Source organism: Hemibagrus wyckioides, linkage group LG09 (assembly GCF_019097595.1).
Source record: "Hemibagrus wyckioides isolate EC202008001 linkage group LG09, SWU_Hwy_1.0, whole genome shotgun sequence".
Taxonomy (NCBI): domain Eukaryota; kingdom Metazoa; phylum Chordata; class Actinopteri; order Siluriformes; family Bagridae; genus Hemibagrus; species Hemibagrus wyckioides.
Window position 1 is genome coordinate 26,414,068 of NC_080718.1, and position 21,589 is coordinate 26,435,656.

The 21,589-nt window shown below is 39.4% G+C and overlaps 1 protein-coding gene across 3 annotated transcripts in view; it reads left to right on the forward strand.

Moving 5' to 3' along the window:
* The window catches only part of rgs7a (regulator of G protein signaling 7a), a 61,878-nt gene that overhangs the window by 12,679 nt on the left and 27,610 nt on the right, over window positions 1-21,589 (forward strand). For all 3 annotated transcript variants that reach the window (XM_058398545.1, XM_058398546.1, XM_058398547.1), the window contains one exon: window positions 20,851-20,947. In XM_058398545.1, the coding sequence (XP_058254528.1) occupies window positions 20,851-20,947 (97 nt within the window). The remainder of the gene's footprint in view (window positions 1-20,850; window positions 20,948-21,589) is intronic.

Below are 21,589 nucleotides of genomic sequence, written 5' to 3' on the forward strand. Positions count from 1 at the left end.
GTATCCTGGGAACACGAGAATACACCAGGAATGGGACAAACAAATTTAATTCATTGATTTATATCATAATTTCACTTCTACCTCAGCAGTAATTAACTGCAAGGAAAATCACAGGTTCATATAAACACACTGATATCGTTGCTTTTTCAGGTTTTCTGTCTGGAGCTGTTTCTTTTCAGTCTTTGTTACAGTAACGATAGAAAAGTCCATGAGAAAGTCTTCAGATCAGGAGGCTGATTATGTGATGACAAGACAAGCTCCGTTTGTCGTATTCAAGAGAGAGAAGCTGGTGAAGGAACGACTGTGGATCACTGCTTTTACATAAGATAATGGAAATCAACCTCTAAACGTAACTATTAATGAATAATCATGACGATACGTTGCTATTTAAGGTATCGGACTTTGAATGTGTGACTTTACAAATTAATAATTAGGTAATACTTAGTCTATGTGTGTATTAGATACCTTAGAATGTTTATTTGTTGTTCAGTTGAGTTATGCTTCATATTGTATATACACTGATCAGCCATAACATTATGACCACCTGCCTAATATCATGTTGGTGCCAAAACAGCCCTGACCCGTCAAGGCATGGACTCCAATAGATCCCTGAAGAGACCACAGCCATCAGGGAATAATGTTTCCATGAAAGGGTGTAGAAGGTCTGCAGCAATGCTTAGGTAGGTGGTACGTGTCAAAGTAACATCCACATGGATGGCAGGACCGAAGGTTCCCCAGCAGAGTATTGTCCAGTGCATGACACTGCCTCCGCCGGCTTGCCTTCTTCCCATTGTGCATCCTGGTGCCGTGTGTTCCCCAGGGCATCCACGTGATGTAAAAGAAAACGTGATTCATCAGACGGTACACAGGGGTCAGTATGGGCACTCTGACTGGTCTGCGGCTATGAATCACCATACACAACAAACTGATGCACTGTGTATTCTGACACCTTTCTATCAGAACCAGCATTAACTCCTCCAGCAATTTGAGCAACAGTAGCTTGTCTGTTGGATCGGATCACACGGACCAGTCTTCACTCTCCACGTGCATCAATAAGCCGTGACCGCCCATGACCCTGTCACCGGTTCACCACTGTTCCTTCCTTGGACCACTTTTGATAGATACTGACCACTGCAGACCGGGAACACCCCACAAGAGCTGCAGTTTTGGAGATGCTCTGATCCAGTGGTCTAGCCATCACAATTTGGCCCTTCATCAAACTCGCTCAAATCCGTACGCTTGTCCATTTTTCCTGCTTCTAACACATCAACTTTGAGGACATAATGTTTTGCTTGCTGCCTAATATATCCCACCCACTAACAGTTGCCATGATGATCATCAGTGTTATTGGTATATATATATATATATATATATATATATATATATATATATATCCATATTTATGTAACATCAAGGAAGTGAAATAACAAACTGGGTATATGTTATTGCACTTTCGATAGCTCGTAAGACAATGGAAATCCAATTGCAAATGGATTTTTCTTTCTGTTTGAAAACGGCAGATGTTGTCTATCTGGACTTAATGTGAGATTAACTATCTCACAATTTATGTGTCTACAGTTAATTCCAAAAACTTAAAATTGTCAGAAAAATACCTCCTTATTTAGTAATTCATGTATATAGCTACACTTTTCTACAGAAATATGATCTTTTAATTTATTGCTCATGCTCATTAATGACAGTAAGAGCTGTGAAAATGTATATTTACAGTCAGGTTTTTGTGACCAGAGCAGGACAGAAGGGTTGAGGCGTGTTTACTGTCGAGCTCAGAGCTGTGTGTGCTCTCAGTTCGCTGTTGGAGACGGAGCGAGTCGGACGAATCCCACGGCGTCCTAAAGAGCACCGAATGCAAAACCCAGTGGGAACATGGCACTAAGCAACAGCAGGCTACAAAGAGGAAGCGCCGATCTTACCTGAAGGTCGAGGCTCCTGCACAGAGAGGGTTTTACTCCACTGTAGCTCATCCTCTCATCCACTTTTACGCTGTCAGAAAACTGCACTTTAAACCAGGGAAGGTGATTCCTTTGGGGCTACATCTTGTGTATTGTTAATTTCAGGAATCTTAATTCTAGAGGAACATTATTAAGTTGAGCTGATGGTACATTTACCTTGTTTGTATGATGGAGAACAATAAGGTATGTTTATAAATAGAATTTTATAAGCCTCTTGATTGTCCTTACTTCGTTCCAACATCCTGTGAAGCAATAAACACTAGCAGAAAATAGTTTCATATCATCCACCGGTATGAATATTCATGATATCACTTTGTTTCTTAACCCTCTTGTTGTCCTTGGGGTCAAATCTGACCCATTTTTGAATGTTTTGATATCAGAAATGTGGTTTTCTTCCATGTAAATGAGGTCTATTGACCATAAATGACAAAATGAATAGTACAATTTGTGGTAATAAGTTGAATTAAAATGGTTAACACAATACTTTATAAACATTTAAACCAGACCGGGTCAATACTGACCTGGGAGGACAAAAATGACATGGTCAACAGGAGGAAAATAGAAAGGTTAAACATTTATACACATACATGCACCAATGGAGGCAACAGCTCTTCAAGCTTGGCACATCTGGATTTGGAGATCTTCTTTCCACTCCTCTATACAGGCTCGGGAAGGTTAATTGGTTTTGGATGATGGACAGCAACCTTCAAGTCATTCCATAGATTTTCAATTAGATTTAGTTCAATGCTTTGACTAGGCCATTCCAGATCATCTGCTTTGTTCCTACCACAGCAAACCACTCCATGATAGCGTTGGATCTTTGTTTAGGATATTCTGGTGAAATATGAATTTCAGACCCTTGAAGGAGAAGATTAAGTTCTTCTCTAGAATCTCTCAGGACTTGGTTCCATCCATTCCCTCCTACATGTCGACAAGTCCCCCTTTCTACGGCGGCCAAGACGTGCAAAACAAAATAATAAATCAATTACAAATCCAAAAACACCATAACAAATAAAAAAAACAAAATAATAAATTTGAAAACAAAATATTAAAACCAAAATCACAAGGACAATGCAGACAAACCAGAAAAAGTAAATATAGTTTATGAATGAAATACTTACTATTAGCAAAATAAATAAATAAATAAATAAATAAATAAAATGACAAAATAAATAAATAATAAATAAAATTCTGTTAATCTCTTGGTCATTAATCTGGAAAGAAGAGTCTCCACTTTACACTTTACAAAAATAAATTTTAATTTTTGGCCTTAAAATAAAATAAACCTATGTTAAGGGATAATTTAATTATTTTATCATTGTAAATGTTTATACTGTTTTCATAATTATTATTGAATATCACTAGTGCTTTCTAATTATTTACCTTTATTTATTTATTTATTTATTTATTTATTTATTTATTTATTTATTTATTTATTTATTTATTTATAGAACAGCACATGCCCATATAATAACATTATACTGAAGCAAGGAATTACTTATACAATGTTATTAGAGCTTCATGAGGCATTTTTGGAGTTAATAAAATGCTTAGGAAATCATCACCAATTCACACACACACACACACACACACACAGACACACACAGACACACACACACGCAAAAGAAGTTGATAATTGTAATTGTTTTCCAGCCACAGATTTTGGTACAAAAATAAACTCAACTTCAGAGAGAAAGTGTGTGTGTATGTGTGTGTAAGTGTGTGTGTGTGTGTGTGTGTGTATGTGTGTGTGTGCATGCATGCATGCTAAGGTTTTGTCCAAGTCCACAGCAATCCTCATTAGTGCAACACAGCTTGAAACTCTGTAGCGTACATCCAGTCGGACGTCTGGGGCCAATTAACCTTGCATATATTCCTTGCTTTCAAAGTGGAAGTGTGTGTGTGTGTGTGTGTGTGAGTAAGTGAAAGAAAGAGAAAGAGTTGTGTATTTTGTGTGTATCACAGGCTTATTATACATTAAACTCTGTGCTTCCCATCTGTAATTATACACGTCAGACTCCCTGCGTTCTTAATTGAATCTAATCACCAGTGGCTTCAGCCTTTCATTTAAATATACAGTGGAACCTCAGCATACGAATGTCCTCCTTTATGAATTTTCGCCTTAAGAATTTAAATTTTGCAAGGAGTTTTCATCCTCATAAGAAGCATTTTCGGTACACGAACAAACTGATCTGAACACCGGCTAAGTCCAGAAGCCATTCAAAACATTGTTAGCATCAGTGGAAAGCCAAGCGAAGCAAGTTTACACATTTTATGAATTGTTTTTCAGTCAGTGAAAGCTGTGTGAAAGAGTCAACCCACGATACCAACGTTGCCTTCAGCATGTGTTCAAAAGCTAGCTGATTTTTCTGGTGTTTTTTTGTTGACAGATTGGTGGCGTGGGTGATCTGTTCTATTTTTAGCCCAAGCTTGGTGGCACGACTTCCTGTGAGGAGCCTTGACATGGAATGCTTGGCTTGGGTCAGTTCTTTGTCAGCAGCCGTTCAGTTTCCATACGCTTCGTACTGGGAATATTGGTCAGATTTTTGGGCGGCTGGAACGGATTATCTGCATTTACATTATTTTTTATGAGAAAATTCGTTTCGCAATACACATTTTCACCTTAAGAACTCGCCTCCAGAACGAATTAAATTCATATGCCGAGCTTCCACTGTATGCTAGGCTAAAATAACAAAAAAACAAACAAAATAAAACAAAGCAACTATTTTAATTGCCTTTCAACCAGATCAGATTTCGAACAAGTGTGACTTCGGCATGGAACACAAACAATAACTTCTTCTCACAGCATGAGACACACACACACACACACACACACACACACACACACATACACACACACAGACACACACACACACACACAGACACACACACACACACACACAAACAACACAACAACTAACACATTATAAATATAAAGTTGAAACATTTTTTTTACAATTTTTTTAAGAGTTGTTTGAGGTGAACACGCACTGTGATGTCGTTTAGCTGAAGAGTAATTGAACAATTACAGCGTTATTATTATGAATAACTGAACAATCCTTGGAATCCTTTGAAATGAATGATGTTTGGGCTGTGAGTCTGATCTAAAACGAGTCTGTTGGCTTTCAGTGTGTGTTCGACGTGTGTTTTTCCCTCTGCTGGAGAACCTTACACAGAATTTTACTGGTTGAAGATCACATTTGAGCTGCTTTTTAGATGAACAAGCACTTGGAGAACATCTCAGAGAGCAGAAATGGGTTTGATATCAACATTTACTTTGACGATACAAACATCTATGTGGGGCAAAAATAACCGTTTGGGGTTTTTTTGGAACTTTTCTATGAATATATCGCTCCTAGTAGTCTAGGTAAAGAACAGAAATACTTCCTAAACACTACAAATTCTTAGAAATCCTGTGTGTCTGTTTTCATATGAGCTTCATATTAACCACCACTGTGGAGTGAGACATGACAAGGACACTCAATCATCAACATGGACACAGGAAAACAGGAGGAAAGTCCAGTTTTTGGCTTCTGGGAAGAAGCCAGGAACATCCCAAAGCACTGCACACACAAACGGACACACCGGTACATCTGCAACAACACACACACACACACACATATGCATGCTGGCCACAACAGATGCACAGGTGAAAACTTAATGAAACACACTCCTGGGTACATATAGTACACACACACACACACACACACACGGTGAAGGACTGTAAATACATTCACCATGGGCCGAGATTTTAATCTGTGAATGCTAAAATTTCAGCCTTGAGTGGAGATGTTACACACACACACACAGCACAGGAAGTGAGACAAACTCATCCCAATGATTCTTCCTGTCTTAGTATTCGACACGCTTTGCCTACACAGTGTCACTGATTGCACTATTCTTGTATAGCGCAATGCTCATTGCACATTTAATACAGTGTATTCATCGAGTGCATGATGGGAAATTTCGATCGCAAACCAAAAGACAAAGGATAGAAACTAGGTTTGGAGTATTGGATTTTTCATTTTATTCTACTATGAAGCTTAAGCTCAGATTCTCTTCAGATATGTGATGAATAAAAAAAAACCCACTTGAGGATGTGCTGTTAGCCTGATGCATAGAACTGAGGATTATTCTCCTCCTATAGCACATCCTGTTAAGTAAGTAAGTTTAGTTGCCTTTACCTTAAATTCTTTCTTTGCATATCCCATCCTTGTGGGTTGGGGTCAGAGCGCAGGGTCAACCATGATAAAGCACCCCTGGAGCAGGGTGGGTTAAGGGCCTTGCTCAAGGACCCAACAGTGGCAGCTTGGCAGTGCTGGGGGTTGAACCCTGATCTTCCGGTCAACAACCCAGAGCCTTAACCACTTGAGCTACCACCGCCCCCTGCATAGAATTCATTTAACACACCATAATTGTTATTATTTTAAAGTCTAATGTTCATCAATTCCTTTTCTTTCTGTTGACACATTAGGCTTGAAATGTGTTTTAAAAAAATCCGTCTTGCCATCTTATTCATAAATCAGAAGCTCCTCTCTCATGGTGAAAAACTTGCTTTTTTTCCCCCTGATTTGATTTATTAAGGCGTTCATCATGACCTCGTGAACACACAACCAACAGGAGATAAAAACCAGTAGTTCCTGACATCCTTGTAGATTTCCATACATCTGTCTAGCTTTTTTAAATCTGAACAGGATTCTCTCCTGCAAATTTGAACTGACCATCATGTCTGCTTTTGTTCCTTTGTATCGGTGTGTGTGTGTGTGTGTGTGTGTGGGAGTAAAGTAGGTGCTCTGACTCATCTCTTGTCGAGTACGATTCCACTGAGCCACCCACCTGCAACACACACACAGACACACACACACACACACACACACAGGAGCAGTGTTTATACACAACCTTATTTCCCTTGCCTGGTGTTCAAGGTCTGGTGCGAGCATGTTTACAGTCTCGTATCTACCTTTATAAATGGCAGAGGAACAATAACCGAGAATGAAACCGATCATCCTCTTTCTCCTCCTCCTCACCTTCATTTGCCCTTGTATTAGTTTTACTCGATCTGAGAGAGGCGAAATAAATAAATAAATAAATAAATAAATAAATAAATAAATAAATAAATACATACATAGGTAAGTAAGTAAATAAATAAATAGGTCAGTGGGACTGCTCGAATTGGATTGTGAGTCTCAGGTTGTGTAAGAGCATGTTCTAGCAACCTGCTTGTGTTTTTTAATTTTTTTATACTTTAAATATTAAGTAAACGTGCCGCCTGTGCCTCATTACCGCGTCTAATGATTTTACAAACATTAATTAAGTATAAAATGTCAGTGAAGGTCCAAAGTTTTGAGATTGGTGTTTAAAAAATACCTGCAGATTTGGAGACTTGCTGTATTGGCAGTAAGGCTGGGCTGGGGGTGGGGTCTAGTGGTTTGGGGGTGGGGCTTGCTGGGCAAGTGTAGTGGATTATTTTGGTTGTGTGTGGTGTGTGAATATGGGTGTACATTAATGTGTGTGTGTGTGTGTGTGTGTGTAGAGTATGCTTGTGTTAATGTATATGAGTGTATGTGGAGTGTGTTTGTGTATGCCCATGTCACTGTGTCTAACTGTGTCTTTGTGTGCGTAAGGATGTGTGTTCGAATATTTGTGTGTGTGTGTGTGTGTGTGTGGAGGGGGTGAAAATGTATCAGTGTATCTGTATTCATGTGTTTTAGGACATGTGAAGCATGTGTGTTGTGTGTGTGTGTTTATGCACTCGTGTGTGTGTGTGTGTGTGTGTTGAAGGGGGGTGAAAATGGTGTCTGTATTCATGTATTTTAGGGCATGTGAAATGTGTGTGTGTGTGTGTGTGTGTGTAAAGGAGCATAAAGCACTTCAAAGGCTTGCAGAGTGCTCTGAGAGTATCGGCACCTCCAGCCATGGTTAAAAAAAAGCCACTGTCCATCTGTCATCTCTGTGTGTGTGTGTGTGTGTGTGTATCAGTTAGAGACCCTTTTCCCTTTTTGTTTCTTTCATTTGGAAAACCAAAGCATGTGCTCTGGTTCAGTTTCCCCTCTCTCTTTGTTTCACACATTTAATAACAATTATGCAATTATTTAATTATGCGCTCTGGCCTTATGAATATTCATAAAGGCTTATTTGCATATCCCGGTCCTTGCATGCTGCTTTCTTTTCTCTAAACTGTGTGTGTGTGTGTGTGTGTGTGTATCTACAGGTCCTTAGCTCAAGGACAAACCCTTTTGTTTCAGTGTTTTGGCGGATTATGTAACCCAGGAGAAATTTCAGCTTGTCCAAAACAGGCAGCATGCCGCTCTCACTTCCACTCTCTTGCTCTGTTACCATGGCAACCTGCATGATGACGACATAAATACATCATGTCAGCCTTGAGAAAAGACTGAGTGAAGGAGAGAGAGAGAGAGAAACAAGGACACAGTAATGGCAGAAGTCCTTCAATAACCTTGTCTATGGGAAGCTGATAACACTGACAGTCAGTTACACACACCAACGTGTTTCATATCAGTCACAACAGGAGCAATAGCAGCCTTTAAGTGTGTGTGTGTGTGTGTGTGTGTGTCTGTGTGTGTCTGTGTGTGTGGGCTACAGCGCATGATCCAATAGAGTAGATATGTATGTATGTGGGTGATGGAAGATGCTGCACTCTTGTTGTTGTTGTTGTTGTTGTGTGTGTGTGTCTGTGTGTGTGTGTGTGTAAGCTTTAATGGTGAACCTGTGTGTGTTATTCTGAATAATAAAAAGAGGTGCAAATTTGTGTATTATTTTCTTTTTTTTTGGACTCCATTCATCGTCAATTTTATTTTCTGTGAATTTTAAAGATGATAAGAAGAGGAAAAAAATAAAATTTAATAAATAAATATAAATAAATGAATATAAACAAACAAACAAACAAATAAATAAATAAACTCAATCTGGGAAATTACAGATTTCTGTAAATAAATTAAAACAAGGCTCTTATTTACTCTGTTCTCTAAATTTCTTTAGTTTGATCAGTTAAATATTTTAATCCGCTGTCACCTGCTATAAAACATATCAGCGCTCTTGTTTTTTTGTCCTGTGACATCACGGGTGTATCGTAGACATTTGGTCCTCCCGGATCTGATTACGAACTCGAGGCTCTGTTCATTTCCTTTCAGTATGGCACATATGAATGCTTGTGCTTCGTGACACAGAGAGGGGGATCGTGGGTAAATATGACACTCAGAGACATGCTAACTCTTATTCCTCCCATGAGCTAAGTTGTGGCTGTGTGTAGCTGTGATGTGAATGCGTTGGTTGTGGAGGAGTGTGTATCAGGTTGTGTTTCATTTTGAGATTTCGTCTACTAGCTTTACAAATATTTTGAATATTCTATGATATGAATAATATTGTTTTGTTGTTTTAAAGTGAGCATTTAAGAATGAAATTTTCCCCACTTTCCGCCTTATTTGTGACAGAAATTTAAAAATAATTAATTAATTAATAAAATAAAATAAAATAAAATCAATAATAAATAAAACAAAATAAATTAAAATAATTAATTAAAAGTTTAAAAGTTAGTTATAAAATTGCTAACATGGCTGATGAACAACAAATGACTACTGTTAAGATCAAATAAGCCATGTGATTATGTCTTTGAAAAAATTCATAATAGCATGATTAGAAAGTTTGGGGGCAGCATGGTGGCTTAGTGGTTAGCACTGTTGCCTCAAAGCAAGAAGGTCCTGAGTCCGAATCCCAGGTTCGACCAGGCAGGGCCCTTTCTGTGTGGAGTTTGCATGTTCTCTTACCCTAACCCTTGAGTGGGGGTACTCCGGTTTCCTCCCACAGTCCAAAAACATGTACATTAGGTTGATTGGTAATTCTAAATTGCCCATGTGAGTGTGTGTGGTTGTCTGTCTATATGTGTCACCCTGTGATGGACCTGTCCAGGGTGTACCCCTGCCTTTCGTCCAATGTGTGCTGGGATAGGCTCCAGCAGATCCCCGTGACCCTAATTAGGAATAAAGAAGGTATAGAAAATGGATGGATGGATAGAAAATTGTCATTGTCATTTCTTCTCTAGGATATAAAACCCGAGTACTGAACAGCTGCTATAAATGATATCATGACCGTAAAATAAATAAATGCTTATTAATTAGCATAACTAAGGAGTGGGTTCTTCCGGTTTGTTTCACACGTAGTGACGTGATCACGTCATTGTACGATGGATTTATTATAGAATCTGTGTGAAAATAAAGTGTGAGGTTTAATCACGTAGTAATATATTCATTATTCTGTACACTTTCCTTTCTCTTCCTTTTAACAGACTGCTAATAAAGACACAGTGTAGAAATTTTATTATGATTGACAGAAGAGGGGATTTAAAGACGGATTAAATTGACGTGCTTTAATACAAAAAGCATGTAAAAGAGTTTCTTCGTAACCTCAAGCTGATTGTGAAGAACGATGGTGTTTGTGTTCATGTCTTCTGAGCCTCAAGAAACACTATTTCTATCTTTACATCCAAAATTAACACCTCTAAGGATTATAAATATCAAAATCTTAATGAATAAATAAATCATAAATATAGAAAATCACATCCATTTTGTTTCTATACTCTGTAGAAGTCATTCACTGTATTGGGATCTTTTCAGTGTCACAGGAAATGAGCGTAAAAGTCGATTTTACTGCGTAAACCTGGCTTTAGCTAGCGAGGATTTAATTGTTTTTTAGCCAGACTGTTTTATAAGACAGTTAGACAGCTGGCTGTGCTTGTAAAACTTGAAGGCAGCTGTCAAGAAGTTTTCTTATATTCGAGATGGTGTTGGCTGAAAAGCTCAACTTTTGTTCAGAACAAAAAAATATATTTGTCATTTTTCAGATTGCACAATTTCTAAGCTCTTGTTTTTTTTCCCTCTTCTAGTCTAAGCATGTCTCTGAGAATAAAGAGATTTGTTTGCCATGATGTTATCGTCTAGCCATAACCGGTATTGCACAGGATGAGAAGTAAGGTGCATATCAGGTGCGAGTGTGAGCGGTGGAAGGTGCTACGCCTTTGCTAATAAGAGTTATAAATAATCCTCAGCCATCTTTGGGAACTCATTTGGACACAGGTATGAAGAGTAATTGAGCTGATGCATTCTTCCTGTTCTCTCCTAGTGCATTATGTGTCTGTTCTCTCCTGTTATGAGTCGAGTGTGTGTGTGCACGTGTGTGTGTGTGTGCACGTGTGTGTGTGTGTCCTGAACCCACGCACAGAACGCTCTGAGCTCCGAAATGTGCCTCGCTCTCCAAATTAGCCCACAATGCCTTTTATTTCAAACTGTACAACCACACACACACACACACACACACACACATACGCACATAAAGAGCTAAACAACGAGGTTCTGTCAAAGAGGCACAGAGCCGAGGGGAACGTTACAGAATAAAAAACACTACCGATAAAAGCTCAAGCCTAAAGGGGTGTTTTTTTGTAAGAGTCGGCGCTACAAATCCCTAGCCATTAGCGCTAAGTGAATTATTGATTTGGCTCTAATTATAAGGCAAGTTTCATGTCCAACGGCATCTGCTGCGGTGTTAAAGACCAGGCACGTTTCCAGGGAAAGATTTTTTTTATTCCAACCTTTACGCATTCTCCAAATTACACTGGAAAACGCCACTGTGGATTGCATGCAGCATTTTAGGAAAGCTAATGGAGGACACATCAGTGACCAATCCATCTTTATTTAGACGTCTGACTGATGTGTGTGAATAATCTCACTTTCTTGAACATTTCTTCAGTAATGGACGTGTGCGTCACTGTGGAAACAGAATCACTACTTTTGTTTGTCTTTAATTTAGTTTTCCATTTAGTTTTATCTTTTTTTCTCTCTCTGCCTCTTTATAGCACTGCCTTTATTAATCCAGAAGCTTTTTAAGTTACTAAAAATGTCCCTACTGTCCTCTGGGGGGGGGGGGGGGGGGGGGGTTAAAAAATTGATAACATGGTTAACAAACAAACAAACAAATGATTACTGCTAAGACCAAATGAGCTGTGTGAGAATTCATAATTGTTATCAGTCATAATAGCATGATTAGAAAATTTCCTGAATGTCATTGGGCTCTGGTGAATAACCGAATGATTGGCAGTGAAAGTTGCTACCAACTGCTTACAAATGTATCACTGAAAACTTCTAACCCTGTTACCATCAAATGATAGCTAAAGCATGTTCAGTAGTTTTGGGTCAGAGTCAGGGCTCTGTGTAGGGCATTGTAGAGTTTTTCCACCTTCATCAACCTTAATACACCTTGTCTTGATGGAGGCTCAGGAGCTTTGTGCACAGGGGCATTGTCATGCTGGACCAGGCTTGTGCCTCTTAGTTCCAGTGAAGGGATATAGTAAAGCTACAGCATATTAAATTCTAGACAATTGCGTGCTTGAAACTTTGTGGTAACAGGTTGGAAAAGGTGCACATATGACTGTAGGTGAAGTGTCCACATACATTTGGCTGTAGGTTTAAGGTTGATCAAAAGAGGCTTTGTGGATTTTGCACACCCAGGCCTTCAGAGGATTCTACCATAAAGTGCTTTAATGGCAAGCTTGCAGTAGGTAAAGAGGAAGAAATCAAGCAAAGAAGAAATCTCATTCAAGACAGAAACGTTTTTTCCCCAAGGTGGTGCTTGATTATTGAGGGATGTAGTAGCTTAGTGGTTATGGTGTAGGACTGCTGATTAGAAGGCCCCAGGTCCACCGTACTGCCACTGCTGGGCCCCTGAGCAAGGCCCTTAACTCCCCAGTTGTATAAAATGTAAGTAACCCTAACCCTAACCCTGGATAAGGGCGTCTGCCAAATGCCAGAAATGTAGATGATTAGCCTCATCTTAGTCCTTGTTCTCTGACACAAGAGTCTAGTCTGATTTGTTTTATTTCTCAATAAAATGTTTTTCAAGACAAAATTACAAAATATCGCCTGAGAGAGACAGACACAGTGGTTTTTGTTTTGTACGCTGAACTGTGCGGGCGTTCAAACCATTTACATTTACAGATTTTCACAGATGCCAGATGATGACTCAGCTGTTTAGACATCCAGAGGAAGTGTATTCCACCACCTGGGTCATGGACAGAGAAAAGACTTGATGCATGTCTTGTTTGGGTCTAGATCGATGGTGGGTTAAGTTGAGCAGAGTTTGCTAAATGTGTTTAGGTAGAAGCCAGTAGATGGAAAACTGCAATGAGGTTGTGAGGGAAGCTGAAGGTTAAAAATAAATGGTGACGCTGTATTCTGGTTCAGTCACACTAGTCGGATGACCTGCAAGGGATGTGGAGCAATGGGTGAGCTACAGTAGTTCCTGTAATGAGAATAGAATCCTTTATTTGTCACATATTCATCACAGTGAAATTCTTTCTTTGCATATCCCAACTTTAGAAGTTGGGGCCAGAGCACAGTATCAGCCATGATACAGCACCTCTTGAGCAGCGAGGGTTAAGGGCCTTGCTCAAGCCACCACTGCCCACTCAACAAGCACCTGAGTGGCCACTGTGTGTATAAATGGCCTCATTCACTTGATGGTCATTTGAATGAGAATCCTGAATGAATCCAGTCAGGTTAACCAGGGGCTCATGGGCAAAGACAGTTGAGGATTTCAAAGTTGTGCCTGCTGCTATGGATAGTTCTCCAGCAGGAATGTCCAATCTTATCTGGAAAAGGTCGGTGTGGGTGCAGGTTTTCATTCCAACCATGCAGAAGCTACACCTGAGTCTACTGAAAGCCAAGATCAACTGGTTGACTCCTGCTTGATTGGAACAAAAACCTGCACCCAAACCAGCCCTTTGCGGATAAGATTGGACACCCCTGTCCTACAGGGATAATCTAAAGATAAAGTCTTATTCTCACATCCTATAAATATAGACCTGCGGCTGTAATCATAAGGACCATGCTCATCCCAGTACTCCTATATACTCATGCTTAAATCTAAACATCCTTTCAACACAGTACTGTTGCCTTTACTCTTCAACTACTGAGTAATTCTATGTCAAAGGTCATGGTTTATGATTATTGACCAAAAGAACAAAGTATTGGTGACTGAAAAGAGGTTCCTCAATGGGGTTGCTTGGTTTTATGGCCAACTCCTACTACAGCTGTATAAGGCATATCCCACTGGGAAATCCCAGGAACTACTGGAGAGATTATATCTCACAGCTGCCTTGGGGAATTCTGGGAATCCCAGGAGCAGCTGCAATGTGTGTCTTGGGATTAAGAATTCTGGGCTGACCTTTTCACCCTGCTGTTACCATGACCCCCACCAGGAAAATAAATGAGTGTATCATATACTGATTTATAATCCCACTAACCAGTGCGATGCAGAAGATGATGGCTTCCATTTTGATTCTGGTTCCTCTCAAGGTTGCTTCCTTATGTCTTTTCAGGGACTTTTCCCTTGACATTTGATATGTAAATCTACATCTGGATCTCTGCAAAGCTTCTTTATGACAAAAAAAATTGAATTGAATTGATAGGTTGTCTAGAACTGCCCCAAAGGTTGCAATCAGTGTCAAATTGTGGACCCACCATATCATTTGCCTGGAGACCTTCCTTTGTCTACAAATGCTCTAAATTTCACCCATTACGTTAAATAGGTGGTTTGTCTCAGCCAGGGGTGTCTAATCTTAATCAGAATGGTGTGGCCAGTGTGAGTGCCAGTTTCAACCAAGCAGGAGACACACCTGAGTCTATTAGGAGCTTGATCGATTGATTAAACAGGTGGAATCGGTTGTGGCTCCAGCTTGATTGAAATGAAAACCTGCACCCACTTGCAAAAAAATTAGACATCCCTGGTCAAGGCTTTTTTAATATTGTCTTTATAATGAGTTAATCTGTCAGAATTCCAATACCAAAGGTGAACACTGATGCAAAACATACCATATAGGCTAGATAATCTGACCGATAATTATGACCGTCAATTTTCTATTACTGAATTCTGATAAGACAGAGATATTACTTATTGGCCCAAAAACTAGCACACAGAAGCTCTCGCAATTCAGCTTGCATCTAGAAGGATGTACTGTTACTACTAGCTCAACAGTGAAAGACCTGAGCATAATATTAGACAGCAACTTATCCTTATCATATTTCCAATATCACAAAAACAGCCTTCTTCCATCTTAGAAATATTGCCAAGCTTAGGAACATTTTATCTGTATCTGATGCAGAAAAACTAGTTCATGCATTCATGACCTCCAGACTGGACTATTGTAATGCATTACTAGGTGTTTGTCCTGCATCTTCAATAAACAAGCTACAGTTAGTCCAGAATGCAGCCGCCAGAGATCTTACCAGATCAAGAAAATACGATCATATAACCCCAATATTATCATCCCTGCACTGGCTACCTGTTATACTTAGAATTGACTATAAATTAGCACTAATTACGCTCAAGGCTCTAAATGTTTTAGCTCCCACGTATCTAGCCAGTCTTCTAACACGTTACAATCCACCACGCTCTTTAAGCTCACAAAATCCCGGACTTCTAGTAATTCCTAGAATATTAAAGTCCACAAAAGGAGGTAGAGCGTTTTTGTATTTAGCTCCTAAACTTTGGAATAGTCTTCCTGACAGTGTTCGGGGCTCAGACACAGTCTCCCAGTTTAAATGTAGACTAAAGACTTATCTCTTTAGCCTGGCATACATCTAACACTTCCCATAACCTTGTGCCCAAGTACATCTGATTAAATGCACATTCATCTAGTGCTGCTAATATTATTAACAGCAGCTACACTAATGCTGTTCCACTGTTTCCCTTCTTCTACCCATCCCGAGGCATACAGAGACTGTGCCAGCTCCAGCGGCATCCGGAGATGGACCAGCTCCAGCCGGGTTCTGCTTGTGAGGATTGGGGTATTCAAAGCAGTGATGTGGACAACAACCTCCTTATTGATTTACATAACACTATACACATGCTGTATCTGTATCACACAATTGTCACCCAAATGAGGATGGGTTTCCCTTTTGAGTCTGGTTCCTCTCAAGGTTTCTTCCTCATACCATCTAAGGGAGTTTTTCCTTGCCACAGTCGCCTCAGTCACCTCAGGCTTGCTCACTTGGGATAACATCCAGGACTGTTTGTCTGTTTATATGTTTGTTGTTTTCTTATGTTGTTTCTCGTGTAAAGCTGCTTTGAGACAATGCTCTTTGTTAAAAGCGCTATACAAATAAAATTGAATTGAATTGAATTGAATTGAATTGAATTGAATTGAATTGAATTGAATTGAATTGAATTGAATTGAATTATCTAACAAATCCAGTCACTGTGTCCTTTCTACTTTCCTAGTAGACAGTTCAATGTCCAAGGTGACTGAAAACCTTCAGAGACATTACAAAATGTCTAACCACTACCCATTCTGTACTTGTATTTATAGATTTGGGACCTGTAACTACATGTCCATCAAGTTTCAAAAAGTTACAGAAAATGTACATGTTGGAACAGATGCTAAGTCAAATCAGACCATTTGTACCACTCCATCTCCTTTAAATAGCTTTCCTTCTAAATTAGAATACTATGATATTTATAGTGGCAGAAATAGCCTTCCATTCATCAAGCCTCTGATTCATTTCCAGGTACACTTTGTTCTGGTTATGTGTCATATCAAGCTATCAGGCTATCAAAACTCTTCCACTCTTTTGCCGTCTTAATCAGCTGCAGTGACGTACTACTGAGGTGTCCAGAAGACTGAACAGATACCCACTTTCTATTTTTGAAGCACCACTTTGGCTAATTTCACACTCACTGGCATGTGAGTAAAGCTCTCATCAAAGCTGTCACTTTCATTCAGGTTTAGAAAGTATCATCAGCGTCATCACAGACTCATCTTTCAGGAATGTGTAGCACCTTAGCAACCACAAAGAGCTGATCTGAAGTGCCGACCTTTGTCTTGGTTTGCTTTTTGCCTTAGATTTCCTATTATAGGGCTTATCTGGTGAGGCATGTTTTAGCAGTTTGGTCATGTGAGTGTGAATACATAGCTGAGTGGTCCACTTCTGACGAGAAGCTGTTGGCTGCGGCGTACTCGCAGACAAGTGTCCAGACAAGTGTGGTACTTTTCTCTTACCAAGAATCACCCACAGTACATTTACACAAGGACAAGGGCATTTGATGATAGGGGTGCTAATACAGAGGGTTGAAGATCCATTGAGTAGCTCAGTAAAAAGGTGAGAATATATGTGTGATAACCCTGTTTCTAACAAGGACACAAGGAAGCAAGAAAAAGAGAAGAGAGATCTAATTATTAGTTAGATGCTTTTCACTGGCTTCTTTCTGAGCACAATGCTTTTCTGGCACTCAAGCACACACACACATAAAATAAAATCAAAACAAAAATCAAACTTGTCATCCCACTGCTCGGCTCAATTTCAACTCAGCTCAGCTCAGGGAAAGGAGGATATGGTTCTTTCCATTTCTTTCTGGCAGGAGGTCTGGCAGCCTACTAAAAAGAGAGAGAGAGCACATTAAATAGGCTGCCATAAACTACACACAAGTGTAAACACTTACACATTACCTACTCCTCCTGCACAGCTCCTCCACCTGTTCAGAGCCAGTGATTAACCACACTCCCACTGCCATAATGATTCCGATTGACAGACACTAAACACAACTTTATATATACACAGTGTAACCTCGGCATATGAATGCCCTCCCTTATGAATTTTCATGAAATTTGCATCGGCATATTAAGCATGCGAATGAACCGAACCTAACCAAACGCTGGCTAAGCCGGTTAAAATTTGTTTGTGTTATTGGAAATCCAAGCAAAGACAAATGGAGTGAGTTTTTTATGAAACTATTATGAAATTCTGCAAAAAATTTTTCAGTCAGCAAAAGCTGTTTCGAGAGAGTCAACCCATGATATCAGGATTGCCTTCGGCATTTGTTCAAAAGCTACGTGATTTGTCACATGTATTTTTGTTCACAGATTGGTGGCATGGGTGGTCTGTTCTATTTTTCGCCCAAGCTTGTTGGCACGACTTCCTGTAAGGACCCTATCTAGCTTGTCTAGCTATCACTATTTGGACCTTGTCAGAGTCACCCAGACCCTTACACTTGCCCATTTTTAAGTAAATAAGTAGCATTTAATTGTCACATACAGTACAGTTCTTTATTTGCATATCCCATCCTTGGAGGGTTGGGGTCAGAATGCAGGGTCAGCCATGATGCAGTGCCCCTGCATCATGCTTAAGGGCCCAACGGTGGCAGCTTGGCAGTGCTGGGGCTTGAACCCTGATCAGCAGGTCAGAACCTTAACCACTAGAGCTACCACCACATTTTTTCCTGCTTCCAACACATCAACTGTGAGAACTGATTGTTCATACGCTGCCTAACAGAGCATATCCCACTCCATGACAAAGTGTCATTTTTTATTTATTTATTTTTTAAAAAGGCAATTATGGGTTGTCGTGGTATGAAGAGAAGGTGCCTTCACACCAAGAGGTGGTTCAGTAAACAGCTAATGTTCCTTCCTTCCTTCCTTCCTTCCTTCCTTCGTTCTTTCTCTATCTCTTTCTTTTTATATCCTGATTATCTGACAATGTGTCACAAAAGTAACGGATGCGCACATACACACTGTTCCGGGGTTTTACCTGCGTGTTCTGCTTGTTGCTTGATATGAAAATGTCTTTGGCTATCACGTCCCCTTTCAATCTCTCTTTGTCTCTCTTTGCCTTAATGAGACATCCATTAGCACACTGGCAGAGTGAAGAATCCAGAGTGCTCTCATTGGCTTCAATTAGCACTAACATGTTTAACCATCAGGCCAGCAAGCGATGTAGAAAATGTGTGCGTTTGTGTGTGTTTTAGTTCAAGCCATTTGCATACAGTACAATTAGATAGATTAGATCAGTCCAATCTACTGCATATTCTGGTTCACATTTCTCCCCCACACACACAATGCTGGTAAATATGCTAAAAACCTACATAACTGATTAGCTATCAAGCTTTTCATATGGTCCTTTTACTAATTTTGGATGGATGGAAATGTATTGTACGTCTTTATCCAATTTCTCGGCTGCTCTGTCTCCTTCCTGAGCCGAGGAGGAACGGCAGAAGGCGGAGGTGGTGTGCGAATTGTTTTGGGCTGTTTTGAGCAGCACAGTATCCTGACTGAATTATGTGTCATGGTGGTGTTTGCCAGCCTGCACTGACACACCGGTCTGTGTTGATGTGGCCCTTTGGAACAGAATCAGAAAAAAAATGCATATTTTCTGTCATTTCTTCTCAAAGGCATGAATCCTTGACCTCTGCTGCTTTCTAAGCTGCTGACGAATATGGAAATATTGAAAAATGAGAAGCATTAGTCATTTTAGACTGAATTTGAGTGCTTTTGGTAATGTAATGTGTGTTGATAGAATGTCTACGTAGATGCTGTATATGTGTATGAGTCTACAGTATAGGACTATAAAGCAAACATGCTATTTATTCATTTTAGTATTCATTTCATGTTGTATTGTTTGCGCCAAGAGTCTCCTCAGTGTCCGTTCATCAAGACCTTGAGACCAAACAGCTCCGGGGGGTTGATGGATAATCTGTTCTAGTTGCTAATTATCAAGCCTCATTTATCAAGCTCATTTGTTTATAAGTCGTTTGTAAAACGTTGGCATCCCATTTTCCTTCATGAGCTTGTGTAAATGTTATATACTGTATATACAGATTACACCGTCAAGTTTTTTATTTCAATTAAGTTGTTAAATTGTCTTCATTTGTCACATATACATTACTGCACAGTGAAATTCTTTCTTCACATATCCTTGAGGGTTGGGGTCAGAGCACAGGGTCAGCCATGATGCAGGGCAGGTTGGGGGCCTTGCTCAACGGCCCAACAGTGGCAGCTTGGCAGTGCTGGGGCTTAAACCCTGTTCTTCCAGTCAAAGACCCAGAGCCTTAACCGCTTGAGCTACCAACATCCTTGCAAAAAAAAGCAATGCTTAGCAGAGGATGGTTTCGATCCATCGACCTCTGGGTTATGGGCCCAGCACGCTTCCGCTGTGCCACTCTGCTCAAAGCACACCCCTGATGGGGCTTGAACCCACCATTAGGCCACTGGGGCACCACACTACATACATTAAACACATTACACACTACAGATTAAATGGACAAAGTTGTGAATTTTTGCTGCATAAAAATGACATCTTGGTAAGATAAAGTATCTTGGATATAATCCAAATGATATATTAAGTTCTATTCTAGACCCTAAATTCTATACACTAAATCTTCCACTAATACAGCTCACCCACTGCAGAGTGTCACCTACTGTAGGGCGCCATTACTTTTCTTCTATTACTATTTCCATCGGTTAACCTTGGCTTATTTTATTAATTAAGTCATTACACTGCAAAAAAAAAAAAATCTTAGCAAGTTAAAATATCTTGATATAATATAATAAATATTATATTATACAATATAATATAATAAAAACCTTATAATAAATACCTTACAATAATAAAGCTTTAAATTTTATGATTTTTTTATAAGATAATTTTGCTTCTTTTTAGAAATGAATATTTAAAATATAAAATTTAAAGCTTAATAAAAGTACAATATGCCTTGAAATGCCTAATAATCAAATTTTTGGTTTATTATTATGGTATCTTCCAATAAGAAATAGTAGATCATTTTGAGTAGATATTGTTATCTTGCTAAGGCGTCATTTATTTTACTGAAATGATCATGACTGACTATTGAACAAAAGTAATGGCACCCAAACAAAACATTATTGTGAGATTTGCTGCCATGGCTGAGCTGCATTACTGGATCCCTAGATTACTTAGTAGGCATTCTTTTATCGCTTGGTCATGATTTTGTTGTTTTTCCGCGAGCTTTGCCTTTTAAAGCGTTGTGTGTTATGATGTTTAAGTCTGTCTCTCTCTCTCTCTCTCAGATGGAAGACCTGATAGCCCGGATGCAGGACGAGAAAAACGGCATCCCAATCCGCACTGTGAAGAGTTTTCTCTCCAAAATTCCCAGTGTGTTCTCTGGTAAGGCACATGGCTAGCCATAGATGGCGCTGTAAACAAGACAAAGCTGTTAACATTTTATTAACACAAAGACACAAGTGGACGATAGATAGATAGATAGATAGATAGATAGATAGATAGATAGATAGATAGATAGATAGATAGATAGATAGATAGATAGATAGATAGAAATGGGTAATTTACAAAATTTACAAAATTTCCCAAGCACTGGGAAATCCCAGTGAGATCATTGTTAGTTCTGAACTGGTTTGAGAATTGTAGAAACTTCTTTTTAATATGCTGTGATTTTTCAACCTTCAGGTTTGTTCTACAGGTTGAGAAAAACATAAAACATCTAGTGAGAAGCAGTTCTGTGGGTGGAAATCCTTGCTTGGAATGGTTTGATATGACAGGAAGCTTAATATAGAAACTCAAATAGTCACTCTTTATGACCGTGGTGTGAAGAAAAGCATCTCAGAATGCATATCACCTCCAAATTTAAGGAGGATAAGGAGCTACAACAGCAGAAGAGAACATCAGGTTCTCCTCCTGTCATCCAGGAATCTGAGGCGACAGCAAGCACAGAAACTGATGAAGATCAGAAGATGAAGAGATGATGTTTTTCCAGTCTTTGTATGAGATGTTATAGGAAAAGAAACAACC